Source organism: Peromyscus eremicus, chromosome 19, assembly GCF_949786415.1.
Source record: "Peromyscus eremicus chromosome 19, PerEre_H2_v1, whole genome shotgun sequence".
NCBI classification, from domain to species: domain Eukaryota; kingdom Metazoa; phylum Chordata; class Mammalia; order Rodentia; family Cricetidae; genus Peromyscus; species Peromyscus eremicus.
This window is the reverse complement of record NC_081435.1, coordinates 53,144,303-53,161,448: the sequence shown is the minus strand read 5'-3', so window position 1 is coordinate 53,161,448 and position 17,146 is coordinate 53,144,303. Positions and strand designations below refer to the sequence as shown.

The 17,146-nt window shown below is 42.7% G+C and overlaps 1 protein-coding gene across 2 annotated transcripts in view; it reads right to left on the bottom strand.

Annotated features, from left to right (window-relative positions):
* Nucleotides 1–15,009, bottom strand: part of Malt1 (MALT1 paracaspase) — a 54,650-nt gene extending 39,641 nt beyond the window's left edge. For both annotated transcript variants that reach the window (XM_059245980.1, XM_059245981.1), the window contains exons 1-3: nt 14,765–15,009; nt 8,433–8,599; nt 2,825–2,946 (exon numbers count right to left, since the gene is read on the bottom strand). In XM_059245980.1, the coding sequence (XP_059101963.1) occupies nt 2,825–2,946; nt 8,433–8,599; nt 14,765–14,994 (519 nt within the window). In that variant the 5' untranslated portion in view covers nt 14,995–15,009. The remainder of the gene's footprint in view (nt 1–2,824; nt 2,947–8,432; nt 8,600–14,764) is intronic.
* Nucleotides 15,010–17,146: the final 2,137 nt, after the last annotated feature.

Here is a 17,146-nt window from a genome sequence, read left to right as displayed (position 1 = left end):
ACATGGTCTGAAGTCACACTCTTATTTTCCCTCCTAGACAGAGACCTCTCCAGTCTTCTCAAAAAACCAAGAAACCCTACAGAGTAAACAGTGGAAAAGCTAGGGAAACCTCCTTGAGTTCTTTCTGCTTCCTCTTGCTCCACATCCGATCTATTGGTCTGGCTAACCATATCCTCACACATATGAATTCACCTTCATTAATTCACCTTCATTAACTCACTGAGACCACACTACAGCTATTTCTCAGCAGCACAGACAATAGATACCCGGTTGTCTTGCTGTTCTCTGCCTTCTTTAGGCAGCAAGTTTGTATGTAAAAAGCCCATCAGTTCTCTGTGGGTTCCTCACCCCCTGTGGCCATGCTGTTGGAATTCCTGGCCACTCCACTAGCTACATGCGCTGGCAAGAAGCTTGGTCATTCCAGGGCCTTACATCCTACGTAATCTGTGTGCTGCATGATCACACAATTTGCATGCAGCATGATCACGTAATCTATGCACATTCATGGTGTAGCTATGTAAGCCCATGTGTGCATGGGAGATCGATAAAAAGCAGGCCACATACCCCTCCCCTGCTCTCCCTGCACAATCTTCAATAGGCCTAAGCATATCTCCTCTGTTCTCTTCCCTAATAAACTCTTATAGTGGGTTTTGTTGTGCCTCGTGGCTTTTCTCGCATGGTAAACAGTGCCACATAATGAATAACACTAACTTCTAGTCATGATGTATTTTATAATTATATACTTCCATAGTAATTTTTTTCTCTATCATCTACAAGAGGACTTCATTAAAATAAAAGCAACTAGAAAAAATATGATAAAATACCTTTAGTTACCATCTCTCAAGGGCTTGATACATATAGAATCTCACAACCTTGGTGACAGGGATTCATACATCCAGTAATGGTAACTAGGGCCAACACAGACTTAACCTAGTACTGAATGTCTATGTAACTGCTCTGTTTTATTTTCATGTAGGGAAAAGATGTACAAAACCATAAATTTCCTATGAGACACCATAATCGGTTGCAAACAGCTATTAGAACGAGGCCCCACTCTGTCCCACCCCATATGCTGGACGACTCCTCCAGCAGTCCTGCGCTGCCAGGCTTCCTGGTTCTCCGAGTTGCCATGTTGTCTGACACCACATCCAGCTCCTCCAGACTCTCTCTCTCCCTTCCCTGCCGGGCTGCCTGAGTGCTCCCGGAGCCCACATCCTTGTGCCTCTGGCTAGGCCCATCCTTCTCTCACACAGGTCACCCGGCTCCTCTCCTCGAGGACACGTCTCCATTTTGTACCACTAGGTAGGCCCTGTCCCTACAGCCTTCACTACTGGTCCCACAAAGGAAAACATCTCAACCCTCTCACAATTTACAAGATCCTCTCCTGAACAGTGTACAGACCTCCACTGAAAAAGAAAAATTTGAAGAGAAGGCTCAATCAACAAACTATTTCAGATGCACTCGTCCCAGTGCAGAAACAAAAGCCACAGACGCACAAAATCACGACATGTCATCTCCTAAAACTACTAATCATGGAAGAACTACCAGATGCAGAATTCAAAAGATTATAATCATGTTCAAACAACTCAGAGAAGATATGAATATGGTTCAGAAGAATAAAAACAAAAAGCTGAGGAAATGAGGAAGTCAATTCAAGAAGAAGGTTGACTTACTTGCTGAAGAAAACCCAAACTGAAATCATGCTGAAAAATGAAAAAACTCAATAAGCCAAATAAAAACCTCAGTGGAGAGTTTCACCAATAAAATGGATCATGTGGAAACCAGAGTGTCAGAGATGGAAGACTTTGTATTACTCAGTAAAGGTCAATAATAGACTTAAAAAAAAGTATGGAGAACTTTGAGAAGACACAGCCTTAGAGTTATGAGCATGGAGAAAGGAGAATACCACACGAAAGACAGAGAGAATATTTTCAATAAAATAATAGAAGAAAAAATTTCCTAAACTTAAAGAAGAAATACCCATTCAGACATAAAAGGCTTACAAAATACCAAATAGAGAAGACAAAGAAAGAAAATCCCCATGACATAATTATAGTTAAAACACTAAAAGCACAGAATAAAGAGAGGGTACTGAAAGCTGCAAGACAGAAGGGCTGGTCACTAATAAAGGCAGACCCATCAGAATAACACCTAGGGTTGTTTAATAAAAACTTTTATACCCAGAAGTACCTGGAAAGAACAAGTTCTGAAAGACTTCAACTGCCAACCCAGACTATTATACCCAACACAACTATCTATTAAAAATTATAAGAGAACTAAAACTTTTTACAATAAAAACAGACAAGAGGAACTTATGACCATCAAGCCAGTTCTACAGAGGACTAGAAGGAATATTTTGGATTTAAGAGAAGGATAAACATAGTCAAGGGGCCACAGGGAATAAACACTATCACGCAAGCACAAAGAGGGGTAACGGATGGGGAAACGAGGAATGGTGGAAGACCTGACCAAAATAAAGGGCGCATGAGAAAGCCACACAGAAATTTATTCTCTTCCAATCCCCCCAACAGGCAGCACAGGTTTTTTTCCGTGTTTGGAACGGAGGGGACACTAGGGTTTTCATTTAATAACACTATGCCTTCTGGGAGTGGTTTTACCCACCCATATTAGTGAAATAGTCAGGTCTGATGGTTCACACTCTAATCCTAGCACTTAGGAATCGAGGCAGCAGTATCACCACAAATTTAAGACCAGTCTGGGTTCCACAGTGAGTTCCAGGCCAGCTTGGACTACAGAATAAGATCTTGCCTCTAATCAACTAACCAACCAACCTAAATGGAATTAAAAGACATTTAAAAATTACCTCCTTATTCATTTTGAACCATTGATACTGTACAAAAGGATGTCCAGTTGCCCGGCAACACAGTTTTACAAACTGTCCAGCCAAAACTGACTTTGATTCTGGGTTTACAGTGATCTTTAATCCTAAGGGGGGAAAAAAAGGTAAAGTCACAAAAGAGGGTTTTCCTTGCTTATATACACAAAACAACAAAGAAATATCTGTCTTTGTCACAAATCAGGTATTTACTTCTCCTTCTCTATCAGTAGGCATTCTTCAGCTGAAAACTCTGCAAAACCACAAGAAAAAGACCTGCAAAAGACTTGATATACTCTATTTCTCCATGGTTAGGAAGGGAAATTATTTGCCACATTTCTCCAATTTTTAGGAAGACTTTTTCCTCAAACGCTACCATTTCTGAGATCAGGATGCACCTTTTAAGATACCTGCTAGACAGATATCACCGTGAAGTTCTCAATGCCAGCACATACAAATATGTGGTCATAAGTGTTCACATCACCAGCACTTCAACTCAGTTAGTTGCACAAGTAAGCAGTGTGCAAGTTAGTTTTTCTCAACTTGATACAAACCAGAGACATCCAAGAAGTTGAGCTGGTTCATAACTAGAAGCATAACCCCTACTGACTAGTGTTCATGGTACTGGAAGGTACTCTGCACACTACCAAGGAGAAAGAAAATCTTCAACATCTCCCAGCTACAAACGGCTCAATGTACCCAATGATCTACCTGCAAGATATAATGGTGCTACAATGGCACCAATGTCATCGAGTAACCAACCACTTTTGATTGGATTTAAGGCCCACTCCATGAGATGGGACCTATAACTGACACTGCTAAAATGGCCAAGAACCTGAGACTAGGTAAGTCATAGGCCAAAGGGAAAACCTACTACTATTATGCTGCAGAAAGAACAGCAATAAAATTACCCCTAAGGACATACTACTATACCCATAGATCCAATATTGCTCAATCCTTATCAGAGAAGCTTCTTCTTGCAGTAGATGGAAATTAACACAGAAACCCACAAGTAGACAATGTGCAGAGTGAGAGACTTTGGAACACTCAGTCTTAAATGAGATGTCTTCACAAAGCCTTTCCTTTCCCCTCAAGGTCCACTGGTGGTGGATGTCTCCAAGGAAACAGTGTCTTCCAGATACAGAAGGGTTGTGCACGTATGATCTCAAAGATACTGGGACAACATGTGCAAGACCTGCACAAATTCCAGCCATATAAAATGCCAGCACATAGCAGAAGGGGAAGTGGGCACAGAGTGTCACCCCTAACCAAGAAGCTATTTGTAACTGATGCCTGCTGGCAGAGAGAAAATACATTTTCTACAATGGAGTATAATATATATATATATATATATATATATATATATATATATATATATATATATATATATATACTAGATGTCAACTACACTCCAGGGCAGGCCCCATGTCCAAGAGTAGTTGGCCAGAATTTTTTTCTTTTTTCTTTTGTGTGTGTGTGTGTGTGTGTGTATGTGGAGGGGGGAGCTTTTTATTTCACTTTTTTGTCTTATTTGTTATTTGTTTTGGGTTGTTTGATTTGATTTGTTATTTGTTGTCTGAGTTTTGCTTTTTGTTTTGTGGTTTACTGCTGGAAAGAAAACATGAATTTGCATGGGTAGGGACGTTAAGTAGGATCTGGGAGGAGTTGGGGGAGGGGGAAATATGACCAAAATATGTTGTATAAAAATGTTAAAAATCTGTTTCAATTTTTATTATTATTGTTTTTATGTGTATGTAAATATGATGCATGTGAGTATGGTAAGTGCACATGTGTGTTTACAGGTGTATGTGCTTGTGATCAAGCACATCAAAACTAGAAGCAGTTTAACAAATAATTCAAGGAAGACCAGATGAAGAGCAAAGTCAACCCGTGAGCTGTGGAAAGCCCAATGAGAGAGCTAGCAGACGGGGACACCTCATTCCTAGGGGCTCCTTTAGAAACCGTATTAGGAGAGCACAAGTTTCAGGATGAACTTGCACTTGTCTTCAGCTTCATGCTAGTGGCCACTGGAAGTCACTCCCAGCTCTGCCTTAGCCAAGTTCAGCTTTCAGAACAAATAAAAAGGAATCTCAGTTAGCTACTCAAAAGACAGGGACCTCTATACTACAGTTATCTGTCTCTTAAGAGCTATCTCTGGCAGGCGGTGGTGGCGCACGCCTTTAATCCCAGCACTCGGGAGGCAGAGCCAGGCGGATCTCTGTGAGTTCAAGGCCAGCCTGGTCTACAGAGCGAAAGCGAGGACAGGCACCAAAACTACACAGAGAAACCCTGTTTCAAAAAACCAACTCCCCCCCCCCCAAAAAAAAAAAAGAGCTATCTCTGGTTGTAATTCCCTAACAACTGGAACAGAATATAGCAAAATCAGACTAAAGTTCTTCCTTGAGTCAAAATGAATCTAGTTCCCCCTTCTTGCATCTGGACCTGAAAGGTCTGGTAAGATGCCACAGCATCTACAGAACACATCTTATCCTAATCACACTCTCTGTAAGGACTGTCAGAGAAAAACATGGCTTTCTGTGGAGTAAGAACTAATGCTTTCTGTAAAATCACATTAAGAACAAAACAGAGGTGTGAAAAAAAAAAGAACAAAACAGAGAAAACACTAGCACACTCTGCATCTTCACTAAGATTTACGAATGTAATGTACTAAAAAGGAAAACTGGAGATCAGATAAACTTACACACACACTGTGACAGGGTCTCACTACGTAGTGCCAGCTGTCCTCGAACTCATTATGTCGACCAGGTTGGCTTTGAATTCAGGGATCTGCCTGCCTCTGCCTCCCAAGTTCTGAGATTAAAGATATACACCACTACAAGTGGCTTATAATTGTATAGTTGTTCCAGATTTGGTATTTGTCTGCTCTACTGAACAAAGACCTTTTAACAGGCAGAAATGATTGCCTTGTTCATCTCTGAATCCATACACTTAATGCCTGAGACTTCGAAAGTAATGGAATACAAGTGTTCAATGAAGAATTCTGAGCCAAGTCACAAACTAAACTGATTATTGTCAGAGCTTACATTTTCTTATGATAGTCTTATTCTCAAATTTGTTATTAAAACATAAAAGATATTTTCTATAATTATTTTTGGTTTGAGAGATATTACTCTATAGCTGAAGCTTGCCTGGACTCACTGTGTAACCCAAGCTAACCTTAAACTCATGCTGCTCCTCTTACTTCAGCTTCCTGACTGCTGGATTACCGGCATGAGCTTCCGTTCCATGTGATTCCTGTAACTCTGAGGCAGAGAATACCCCATTCACTGTATAGATCACGCAACCTACAGCCAGAGTGATTGTATTATTGAAAAAGAGAAGAAGGTTATATTTACTTCTCTTAAATTTTCAGAGGCTTTGGTGTTCTATAAAGATGAGAAATTAGTAGATAGCACAGTGTATTAGGCTAGTGGATTTCAATCCTTACAACTTCTGGGTACCTATTATTCAAAGCACTGAGTATATACAATTTTTTAAATGCTCCTTTAGGACATTCATTGTTTAGAGATGGGCAACAATTACATGTGGTATCTGCATTAGCAGTTCATTGTTCCTAGCCTATACACCCTAGTTGAAGAAGCCAAGCATTCAACATAGTACACCTCCAAAGGAGGCATGCAAGGGTATAGAGGAAGGCTGGGAGTCCATGTTTCCTCCCTCATAATCTAAGATCATCAGTCTGCTTACACCTCCAGGGTCTGTTGCCTCTTTTTCTTACCCAACAGGTCTATTTTTGTTTGGTGATCCATGTGGTTCTTGGAAAGCTGACTCAGCCTAACTCCATTCTTGGCTTTAAGCCAGGCATATCGACACATTCCATGTCCTTGGCTACAGTGACAGTATTAGGGACAAGCAAGTGAACAAAACAAGTTAACTAGAATAACCTGCTTTTTGCTTAGAATTCTGGGACAAAGATAAATGAGCCTAAGAAGACCCAGCAGACATCCTGGGCTAGTGAGTATCAGTTTTAAAAGGAAGTCAACGCCAAGAAAGAAGAGGGAAAATATTACATTTAAGGCTCTTCTCTGCCTCTTAGGAAGTCTTAACTATTTCTGGGTGTTTCAGGTAGAAATAATTTATTACCTTCATCAATTTGAGTTTGGGTTTCTGGTAGGTGTAACTGACAATTTACCACTATATGTTATGTTCCTAATTTCTCATATTGAAAACATATCTTAGGGGCTGGAGAGACTGCTTAGTGGTTAAGAGTGGTTAAGATGGCTTAATGCTCTTACAGAAGACGCAGGTCAGTTCTCAGCACTCACCATCAAGCAGTTCACAACTACCTATAACTTCAGTTCCAGGGGATCCTATGCCCACTGGCCTCTAAGAGCACCTGCATGCATGTGGTGAATATAAACATATGCAGGCATGTACACATATACATCATAACCAATTTGGTTCTCTAAAGAAACACTAATACACCACAGTTATATAAAATAGAGAGCATGAAGTCTATAGTTTACAGCTCTTCCAGGCTTGCCTGGATTATTTGCTCCTAATGGGACATATGGCAAAATGGAATCCTGGAAAGAAAGACACTGCAGGGCTGCTGCCACTAGCAGTGTCTGTTTATCTGAAACAGGATCTCACTATGTGGTCCAGGCTGGCCTGGAACTCTTCATTTTCCTTCTAACCTCTAGAGCCCTGGGGATTCAGATACCCCCACACATAATCAAGCAACACTGATGAAATGTCCTTCCTCTCTGATATCTCTGTAACTGATTAACTCCACCTGCAGCTACATGGAGGATAGATTGTATCCTATTTTTTTAAGTAGCCATCTCTCTAGCCTGTTTCCTATTTGTTTTATTCTTAATTTTGTATTTTATTTTTATTTATGTATGTTTGTGTCTCTGTTTACATGCAGGTGAGTGTAGGTGATGTCAGAGGTCAGAGGGGAGCTGGTGTCATAAACAGTTGTGAGTTGCCTGATGTGGGTGCTGGGAACCATGCTTGGGTCCTATGGAAGAGCAGCAAGTCTCTTAACTGATGAGCCCCGCGTGTTCTAACCCCTTGTTTCTTATTCTTCACGTGACTTTGCATATGAAAAGCCTCACTCAATACAGGTATAATAAGAAAAATCCATATGACTAACATTTCAAAAATATCGCAATGGCAAAAAGCAGTGAATATCTGATCTACTCACTTTATCTCATCCTTATATACACATACATACACTGTGTTTTGGGATACACTATTTCAGTGTATATTATAGAAACCTTACATGTATATACATTAGCATGCATCTTCCTAGAAAATGAGAGTCTTCTATTGGACTACAATATTACAGCACAATTCTCTAATATCAAATATGTGGGTTACATTCAAATTTTTAAAATAACTGCTTAAAAATGTCTTGTATACCTTGCTTCTTCAACCATAACCCAACACTTTTGATATCTTCTTTGGTCTCAACATAGGTGGAAGGAGAATGAAGCTCTACGCATTTATATTTTCCAATAATACTGAACACAATCTACCTGGTCAAGAGATGTATTTTTCTCTAAGTTTGACTCAATGAATTTCTGAAGAACATTCCCGAAGGAAAAAACAAAACAAAAAACCCACCTACCTGGGGGGTTGAGAAGCTGAAGAACGTCAGTGTGTTCTAAAGCCTGTAGGAAGTCGTTCAGTTCTGTAACTGTACATCCTTTTTCACCCATCAGTTTCAGTAAACACAAACTTGGGCTTCCCTCTGGCTCCAACACCTTCAGAGAACACTGCTCCAGGTCCAGGCAACTGAAACAGCAGACTGAAGTCATGAAGTGACTAATATGTGGCTGGACCATTATAGGTGCTGTACAGAAAAAACACTGGGAGGTAGGAAACTAATTACATCATGAAAACCAGGGCCCTTCCCTCCTCCTTCCCCTCCTCCAGCATTCCTTCCTCTTCTAGTCTCTTCTCCCTTTAGCTCCTATAATTATTAAGTCTAAAGGGTGTGAGAGAAATTTAGTCTTGATGCTAATCAAACTTTTATCCTTAAATTGAAAGCGAGGAAAAGACTAGAAAACTTCCCCCGCCCCTATCTATCTATCTATCTATCTATCTATCTATCTATCTACCTATCAATCATTCTACCAATCAAGATAGAGTCTTACTATGTAGCTCTGGCTGGCCTGGAACTTGCTATAAAGACCAGGCTGACCTTGCATTTAGAGAGCTACCTGTCTCTGCCTCCCAAGTGCTGAGTGCCAGGGCACCACACCAGGCCTATTCACTCTTTCTTCTTTGCGTTTTTTGTTTTGTTTTTTCTTGGTATTTGGAGACAGGGTTTCTCTGTGTAACTTTGAAGCCTGTCCTAGAACTCCCTCTGTATACCAGGCTGGCCTCAAACTCACAGAGCTCCTTCTGCCTCTTGAGTGCTGGAATTAAAGGCGTGCACCACCACCACCTAGCTGTGTGTGTGTGTGTGTGTGTGTGTGTGTGTGTGTGTGTGTTTAACTAAAAAAATATTTTTATTTGTGTATCAAAGACTCTGTAGCTAACAGTTGCTGTCAAGATCAAGGCAAAAAAGGTTTGAAAAGCTATAGAGGATAATCACTATTGGACTCAACGTCCCTTGATTATTTTAGACAGCATTTATGATACACTTGCAGCTGAATCTTAAGCATATGTGTCAGGTAACAGAATTACATTTCCCTTAATGCTTCCTTTAAAGATGAAGTAGAATATGACCCAAAATGAAGAGACTAACTAGTTGGCAAGATGCTGCTGTCATCTGAGAGAAATATGTCCTTCATCCCACGAGGTCAAGATACCTTAAATCACTGCATGAACAGTGTGAGAAGTATTAAGAACAGAGAAGCTCATGTCTCAAAAATGATACTGGATAGGATAATCAATGTTATAAAGTTAGCAACTGGAAAAGGCATAAGAATCCCTTGTCAAAGATCATATATTAGAAATGAATGGCTAAATTTTCAAATGAATGAGATTCATAAATACATGAGTACAGTATACAAAACACGTTTCACGATTCAGAAGTTTGCCAGGCACTACGTACTCATGAAATTAAGAAGCCATCTCATCAGGTATAACCAAGGGATGTCTTAACTGATATAGGGAAAAAAGCTCAATAGCCAGAGTTCTCCTTCCTAACAAAGAACAAGGAGCAAATTGAAGTTAAATATTTCTGTTCTAAAACAAGATATAAAGATAAAAGTAAGATTTGTGTATCATTTTGTTTTACTGATTTTCTGCATGGGTACTCACTAGCTTTTGGCTAAGGTGATACGTATACATAACCAACTTTTATCTTTCCTTTTTTAGTTATGTTCTTGTAACAGTGTGCTTTGATGTGGCTTCTATAAACTTGAACTTGGAATTTAAAGAACTTCTTTATCACTGAAGCAGATGAACTTCGCTTTTAAAAATTATTTTTAGGTGCTAGAGGAATGGCTCAGTTGTAAAGAGAACTCACTGCTCTTCTGGAGATCTGAGTTCCACTCCTAGCACGCATATACATGGCTCACAACCACCTGTAACTCTAGCTCTAGAGACATTATTTCCACTTCGGAATAGAAAAGCATTTGGATGGTTTATTAAGCAGAGGAACAAGCCTAACTTAAGGTTTTTATTTTATTGTTTTAGGTCCAGGGTGGCCTCAGGATTAAAATGTCTTCTACCTCAACCTCCCTAACGCTAGAATGACACATCGCACTTACCACACCTCATTGATCTTTTCTTTGAGATAAGGTTATGTATCCTAAGCTTGCCTCACACTCCCTATATAAAGGACCTTTAATTCTAATTCTCTTGCCTCTACTTTCTAAATGCTAGATATACAGGCACTTGCTACAACATCTGGTTTATGTGGAACTGGGGATGGAACCCAATTACTTATTAATATTTTGAAAGAAGCACTCTTACTGTTGTGTTTAGAAAGGTTGGAGTAAGAAGTAAAGGAGAGAGAAATCAAGCAACTACTAGAAGAAACTGGGTGAGAGAGGTAGGCTTAGCTTAGTGTGGCAGTGGATGCTGGATTCTAAATACATACTGAACATACAGCAGTCCCGATTTCCTGACAAAGATGATGTGTATACATGTAAAGTCATGAATGACTGGATTTTCTGGTCAACTGGAGAGATGTGCTAGTCACTCAGATACAGGGAACTAAGGTCTACAGGAGAGTACATATTAAGTTTGGGACATGTTACATTTAAGATGCCTACTAGTCATTTAAAAGGAGATGGCATTAGCCATCTACATGCATACATCTGGGAAAAGCAGATATACTGGTTGTAATCAGCGTGACTGTATTTAAAACCCTGAGTGAAGGATAATATCAGAAGATTAGAAAGAAAAGCATTTAGAGATAAAAGCATGAATTCTAGAGCACTTCAAAATTCAGACTGACGTGACAGATGAGGGACATTTGTAGTAATCTTTTAAATACGTGTTTTCATTTGTATCATAATCTGCTTGAGGGTAAGATTTCTACAGCTAAGGAGCATCTTCTACACTGTAGACAAGCAGCAACAGATGTTTTCCCTCTCGGTTCATGTTTCACAGCTCTACTTTCAAGTACTCTGCTTAGACAATTTAGATATTTCAAAGCTTTCTGAAAGTTCCGCCAGTCCTTGGAGTTCAGCTGTTCTACTCACCACCAATCAACATATGCTGGCACACTAAGAATGAGTCTAAACTGCCAGCAAAAGACATCTGATTTCAGCCAAGCACAGTGGTGCATACCTTTAATCCCAACACCTGAGAGGCAGAGGAAGATCTCTTTGTGTTCAAGGCTAGCTCACTCTACATAGCAAGTTCCAAGTCAGGGCTACTGTAGAGATCCTTCCTTAAAGTGTCTGATACTAGATCAGTTTGAACAGGATCAGGATTTGAAGGCAGGGCATTCCTACCGGTCTCTGGTTATAGCAAACTAGACTACATACAAAGATTCAACCTAGATCATCAATACTCACCTGAAAACATATATTCCTAATCTCTGGAAACAGCTCTGAATGGACTCTTCCTGTGATTAAATTACTAAATTCTCATGTAACTTAAATAAAACTGTAAAGAATGAGGGGGAAATGTGACAACAGGCTGAGCACGGTGGCACTTGGAAAGCAGAGGCAGGAGGATCATGACAAGTTTGAGGTCAGCCTGGTTTGTGTAGTAAGATCTCATCTCACACCAAATCAAACCAACAAAAAAGAAAGAAGAAACATAAAAGAAGACATTTTTAGAAAAGGCAGAGTTTTGAGATGCGGGCTGTGAATTCAATGGCTGAGGAAAGCATTTCCCATTTTCCTATGACTTGTTATGTGTACACCCTGGACCAGGCTCTCACACTGCAGTCAGAGGAAAATGCCTTCACGACCTTTTACCATCAGACGATCTTCCACCACCTGCATCTAGTCCCCTTAAAGGAACTTTTTAAAAGTCTTAACCATAGTAAGAACCACCAGCTGACAACGCCTATCTCTTTGGTTCAGACTGGCCAGCCCCAAGCTTTCACTGCTAACTTTCAACGCCTATCTCTTTGGTTCAGACTGGCCAGCCCCAAGCTTTCACTGCTAACTTTCTTTTGTTTGTGAGACAGCGTCTCACTATATAGCATTGGCTGGCCCAGAACTCACACTGATCTGCCTGCCTCTGCTTCCTGAGTGCTGGGATTAACGGTATGCACCACCATTCCTGGCTTTCCACACTCACTTTTAATAGCAACCAACCCTTCTGATGCCAATCGGTATGGGTTTACTACTTCCAGATTCTCCAGCCCTCCCCACCCCAATTAACCTACATGGAGCTATCTAACTGCCCTCATGGAAGACTCACGAAACTCAGCTGACTCTTACCAGATTCTACCCTGAATTCTAAGATTCTAAAAATGAACAGTAAGTAACTGGCCCTTTCTCTACACTACTCCTTGTAACTTGCTTTGAACTTTTCCCTAAGCCCCCTCAAACACCATTCTGCAGTTTACTTAGCAATATTTTACTGAATTGGGAAGGAAAACTTAATACCCAGCATTAAGTACCCACTCCTTTTATAGCTCAGTAGCCATGCTTCTTTTGGGCAGAGCTTAGTATACTGACTTTTGTGTCTTTTTCCATCACCATGAAGGCTCTCACCAAGAAGCCTAGCACCTTCTTTAACTGGATTCACAGTTAACACCATAATACTCTGCAGATCTGCCCTCAAAGAAAATAATTTCTTGTATTAGTTTGCCATTTTCTGATTTTTTTTTTTTTTAAATCAGGCAACATGGGCCTTTTCTATTTGAGCAAAAATCTCATACCAACATTACTCTCTGCTTCAATCCTATACTCTGAAGCTTGGGGTTAATGGGAAGATTAAGGTGGATAATGCATGTAAACAGCACACTGTAATATACTATGTGTTCAGTAAATATTATTTACAACCAACCTGCCATTTCATAATGTGTAACTGTGAATGTTCCCCAAAAGCAGTCTACAGAACTTTCAGCTAATAAGAAGCACTCAATAAATACAATTTTAAATGAAGGACTCCCCTCTCTAATAAGTATTTGTCTAAGAGAAGTTCTGTGTATAACACAAAATAAATGACTTCTACTCCTAGGCTTATACAGATGTGTACAAATAGTTACAGTCAAAGTCAAAGTTTAGTTATTTGACAAGAAACTGGAGGCAGGCTGAAATCTTGACAAGGATATAAAGTAGTGGTTCAAAGCTCCATTTGGGAACCCCTAGTGCAGTTAGTTCCTGAGAGCACTTTCAGGAGGTTCACAAGGTTAAAGCATTTTTTTCTTACTACTATACCACTAAGTCACTATTTTCTATTTATTCTTAAAGGTGTATACACAAGCTTCTAGAGTTCTGAAACTTACGAAACTGCAACGGAATGAATCAAATATAAAAGAATCTATCTCAGCAATTAAACTAAGACACCATAAAGATGTTCAAAGCATCCAGCAGTTTGAGGCAGGAAGAATGCTACAAGAACCAGACAAGACTGGCTGATGGGGTGTTCCAGGACATCTCAGGCTACAGTCAGATCCTGTCTCTGAATCCAAGAAGAAAAAAAAAAAAAAAAAAAAAAAAAGAGCCTTCAAGACGAGTATGATGGTGCCAGCTTGAAATCGCAGCACGAGGGAGGCTCATCAGGAGGACAGATTTTGAAAATGTTAACTGATGCGCTATTTGTTTTTGGACCAACTTTTTCTGAAGAAAAAAACAAAACAACGACATCGTTTCTGCTACCATGTAAGAATTACTTTTAAGGTCAATATTTTTTTTTTTTTTTTCTGGTTTTTCGAGACAGGGTTTCTCTGTGCAGCTTTGCGCCTTTCCTGGGAAGGTCAATATTTTTAAGAGTGATTGTTTTTACTTTCTAATAGTAAATATCCGTAAACACCTGCAAAATATAGAGACCCCCCCCCCAAAAAAAAAACTATTTGTACTCTTCAATCATGTTCAGGAGCGTGGAAGTCCTGAGACCCAAAGCTTTAAGAATCACTAACTGTGGTGCCAAGCCATGCCAGGGGTCCCCTTTCTCAGCAGGAAAAGTCGTTTAATTTCTTAGAGTCTAATGTACGTGGTGAAGTCAGGAGAAAGTTTGGTGAGCTCGCTGAACTAACGACGATGGTGAATTTGGTCCCGTCTTTTCTCTCCTCCCTTCTTTCTACGTTTCACTCCCCTACCCGCCCCGGATCCTTCCAGATCGCCCTTTGGGTTCCGAGGGCTGTGTCCACATCCCTCTCTTTTGCTTCAAAACCCACTGGATTACGACCCTGCAGACAAGCTTCCCAACGATCGCTTTCCAGCTTTAGGGGCGGAGGGTCGGTGAGAAGGGGCCACCTGGCCATCAGGGCCAGTCCCTTCCCGATCCCGGGGCCCCGGTCGGTCTCGCGCGACTCCCCGCCCCGGGGCACACCCCTCCACCCCGAGGGTCCCGCGGCCGGACCCCCGAGCTCACCTGAGCCGGAGGCGCCCCCGACTGCCGGCCAGCTCGGCCAGCCGCCTCCAGCCTCGGCCCTCGGGCGCGCGGTCCAAGCTCTCGCTGAGCCTCCGCAGCAGCGGCTCCGGCAGGCGGTTGAGGGTGGCGCCGGCTGGAGGGGCGCCGCTCGGAGGCCCCGAGGGCGCGGTCGGGGGCGGCTGCACAGCCGGGGGCAGCGAGGCCTTCAGCGGCTGCCCCCACAGCGACATGGCTACGCCGGGAGCCCCGACGGCCCAGCTCCAGCCGGTCCCCTCGGGCCTCGCCGTCCCGGGAGGGAGCCGCGGGAGCGGAAGGAGAAGTCGGCTGCACCGCGAGGCCGTCACAGGAAGAAGCACTTGCTCCTGGCCCGCGAGACAGGTTCCCCTGAGAAGCCGCGGGGCGCGCCGGCCGAAGGGGGCGGGGCGGGGCGGGGCTTGGGCGGGCTTAGGGGGCGGGGCCTGGCTGTGCGCGTGCGGGGGCGGGGCTTAGGTGGGGCCTGTGCGGGCGGCCTCTCCAATGGCAAGGAGGGATGGGCTCGGGGTGGGCGGGTCGTAGGGTGGGGCCGGCTCACGAGTGGCTACAGCCTCACCTGCCGTGACGAGGGTGGGATAGGGGGCGGGGCCGGCCTGCTCAGCCTCCCGGGACGGGGTGGGGTTGTGGGCGGGGCGTGCGGCCGCACCTCCCCGCGGGCCCGTTCTGGTTCCGCGGAGTCGGAAGGGATGGGTGGGTACAGCTGTTGGAGGAAGCGGTGGAGGAAAGGCCGCGCAGCGAGGAAGCCTGCTGCGTAGGAGCTTCCCGGGACCGTGGGAGGATGCTTACCTCACACCCGAGAGGGTAGCACGCGCTTCCTGGAGGCGCCCCCGCGCGCGCGTCTGCGCTCCGAGGACCCCGGGGCTTGCGTATGTGCGGTGTGCGCCCAGACCGCCAGCTCCCCACATTGGGCAACCTCAACAGACGCTTCCTCTGCAAGATGGTGTTGCCAGAGGGAAGTAGTGCAATTGGAGATTCAGCTACTCAGAAGGGCATGGACCCAACTCTTGGCGAGACTTTAAAGATTGCGTTTCTTATCTGGGGATTCAGCGGTGCAATTCGCTGGTCTAGTATGTCTAAAGAAAGCTCTGGGTCCATCCTCAGCTCCGCAAATGCAAGCAAGCAAAACCCAAATAGTTCTGGTATATTTTAACTAATTAGATCCTGGAAATAGTTGATTTTAGCAGTAATGGTGTGGTGTCCTTGGGATCAAATTGTCAGTCACAGTGTTCCTATTCCAAGCAGTTCCTCTAGCTCACCAGTCTAGGTCATGGATGATTTAGATCATTCAAGGGAACTGCTTGGAATATGAACACTGTCTAGATTCTAGACGAAGCCACAGCAGCTACACTTGGAACTCTGGCCTCGTCTCATCCACAGCAAAGGCTGTTAGCCCTTTGGAAACTATAGGCTTGTTCGACATAGGAACAAACAACTTAGGGTGACCGGTCAGGTAGCCTGAGATACAAGCCTTCCAGGCCTTTAACTTTTCATTACTCCCTGCAGCAGTAATTTGAATGACCAGATTCTCAAAGTTGTTGGCAGGGTGGGTGTTTTCCATACTTGTTCCATCACATTCTGGTACAGCCAGTCACTGAGTTTGTTATGACCTTGGTGAGTTGATTTCTGTCCCTCGCCTGTTAAAATGGGACTGGATGGTAGTATACAGAGGTCTTGCCAGGATGAAAATATTTGATGCTGATAAAACACTCAGTACAATGACTGGCACATACCAGATGCTCACCCTTTTAACCTTGCCAGTGAGAAGGCCTGTTTCACATTCAACTTGAATTGGAAAGCTCTCCCCATCTTATCGAGTGTCTATGTTTTCCTCAGGTATTGGACAAATAGTTTTCTATTACCTATGTGTGCCACTTAGGACATTAAAAGTCTTCTGTGTGTGTGTGTGTGTGTGTGTGTGTGTGTGTGTTTGGGGCCTTATGTAGTCCAACCTGGCCTTAAACTTCTTCCTCTCCTCACCTCCTGAGAGCTGGGATTATGGGTATTCACCACCACACACAGTTCTATGTAGAACTGTTATGGAACCCAAGGCCTGTCAAATGCTAGGCAAGCACATTATCAGCTTTGTTCCATCCCCAGTCCTAAATTTCCTAATCCATTGTCATTCTACATTTTCATTTAAATTCAATTAAATTTGAATGCAATAATCTTATTTCCCCTTCCAAACCTACTTGTGCAAGTCATTGCTTCTGAAGCTTCTCCTGTGTGAAAGGACTCCAAATGCATGCTTGTACTAATTTCCCCTGTGGGGATCCTTTGTTTTCAGCCTGTGCTGGGTACCATATCGATTCCTTCTCATTCCCCTACCTCCTAAGTGCTTCTTTCACTCCA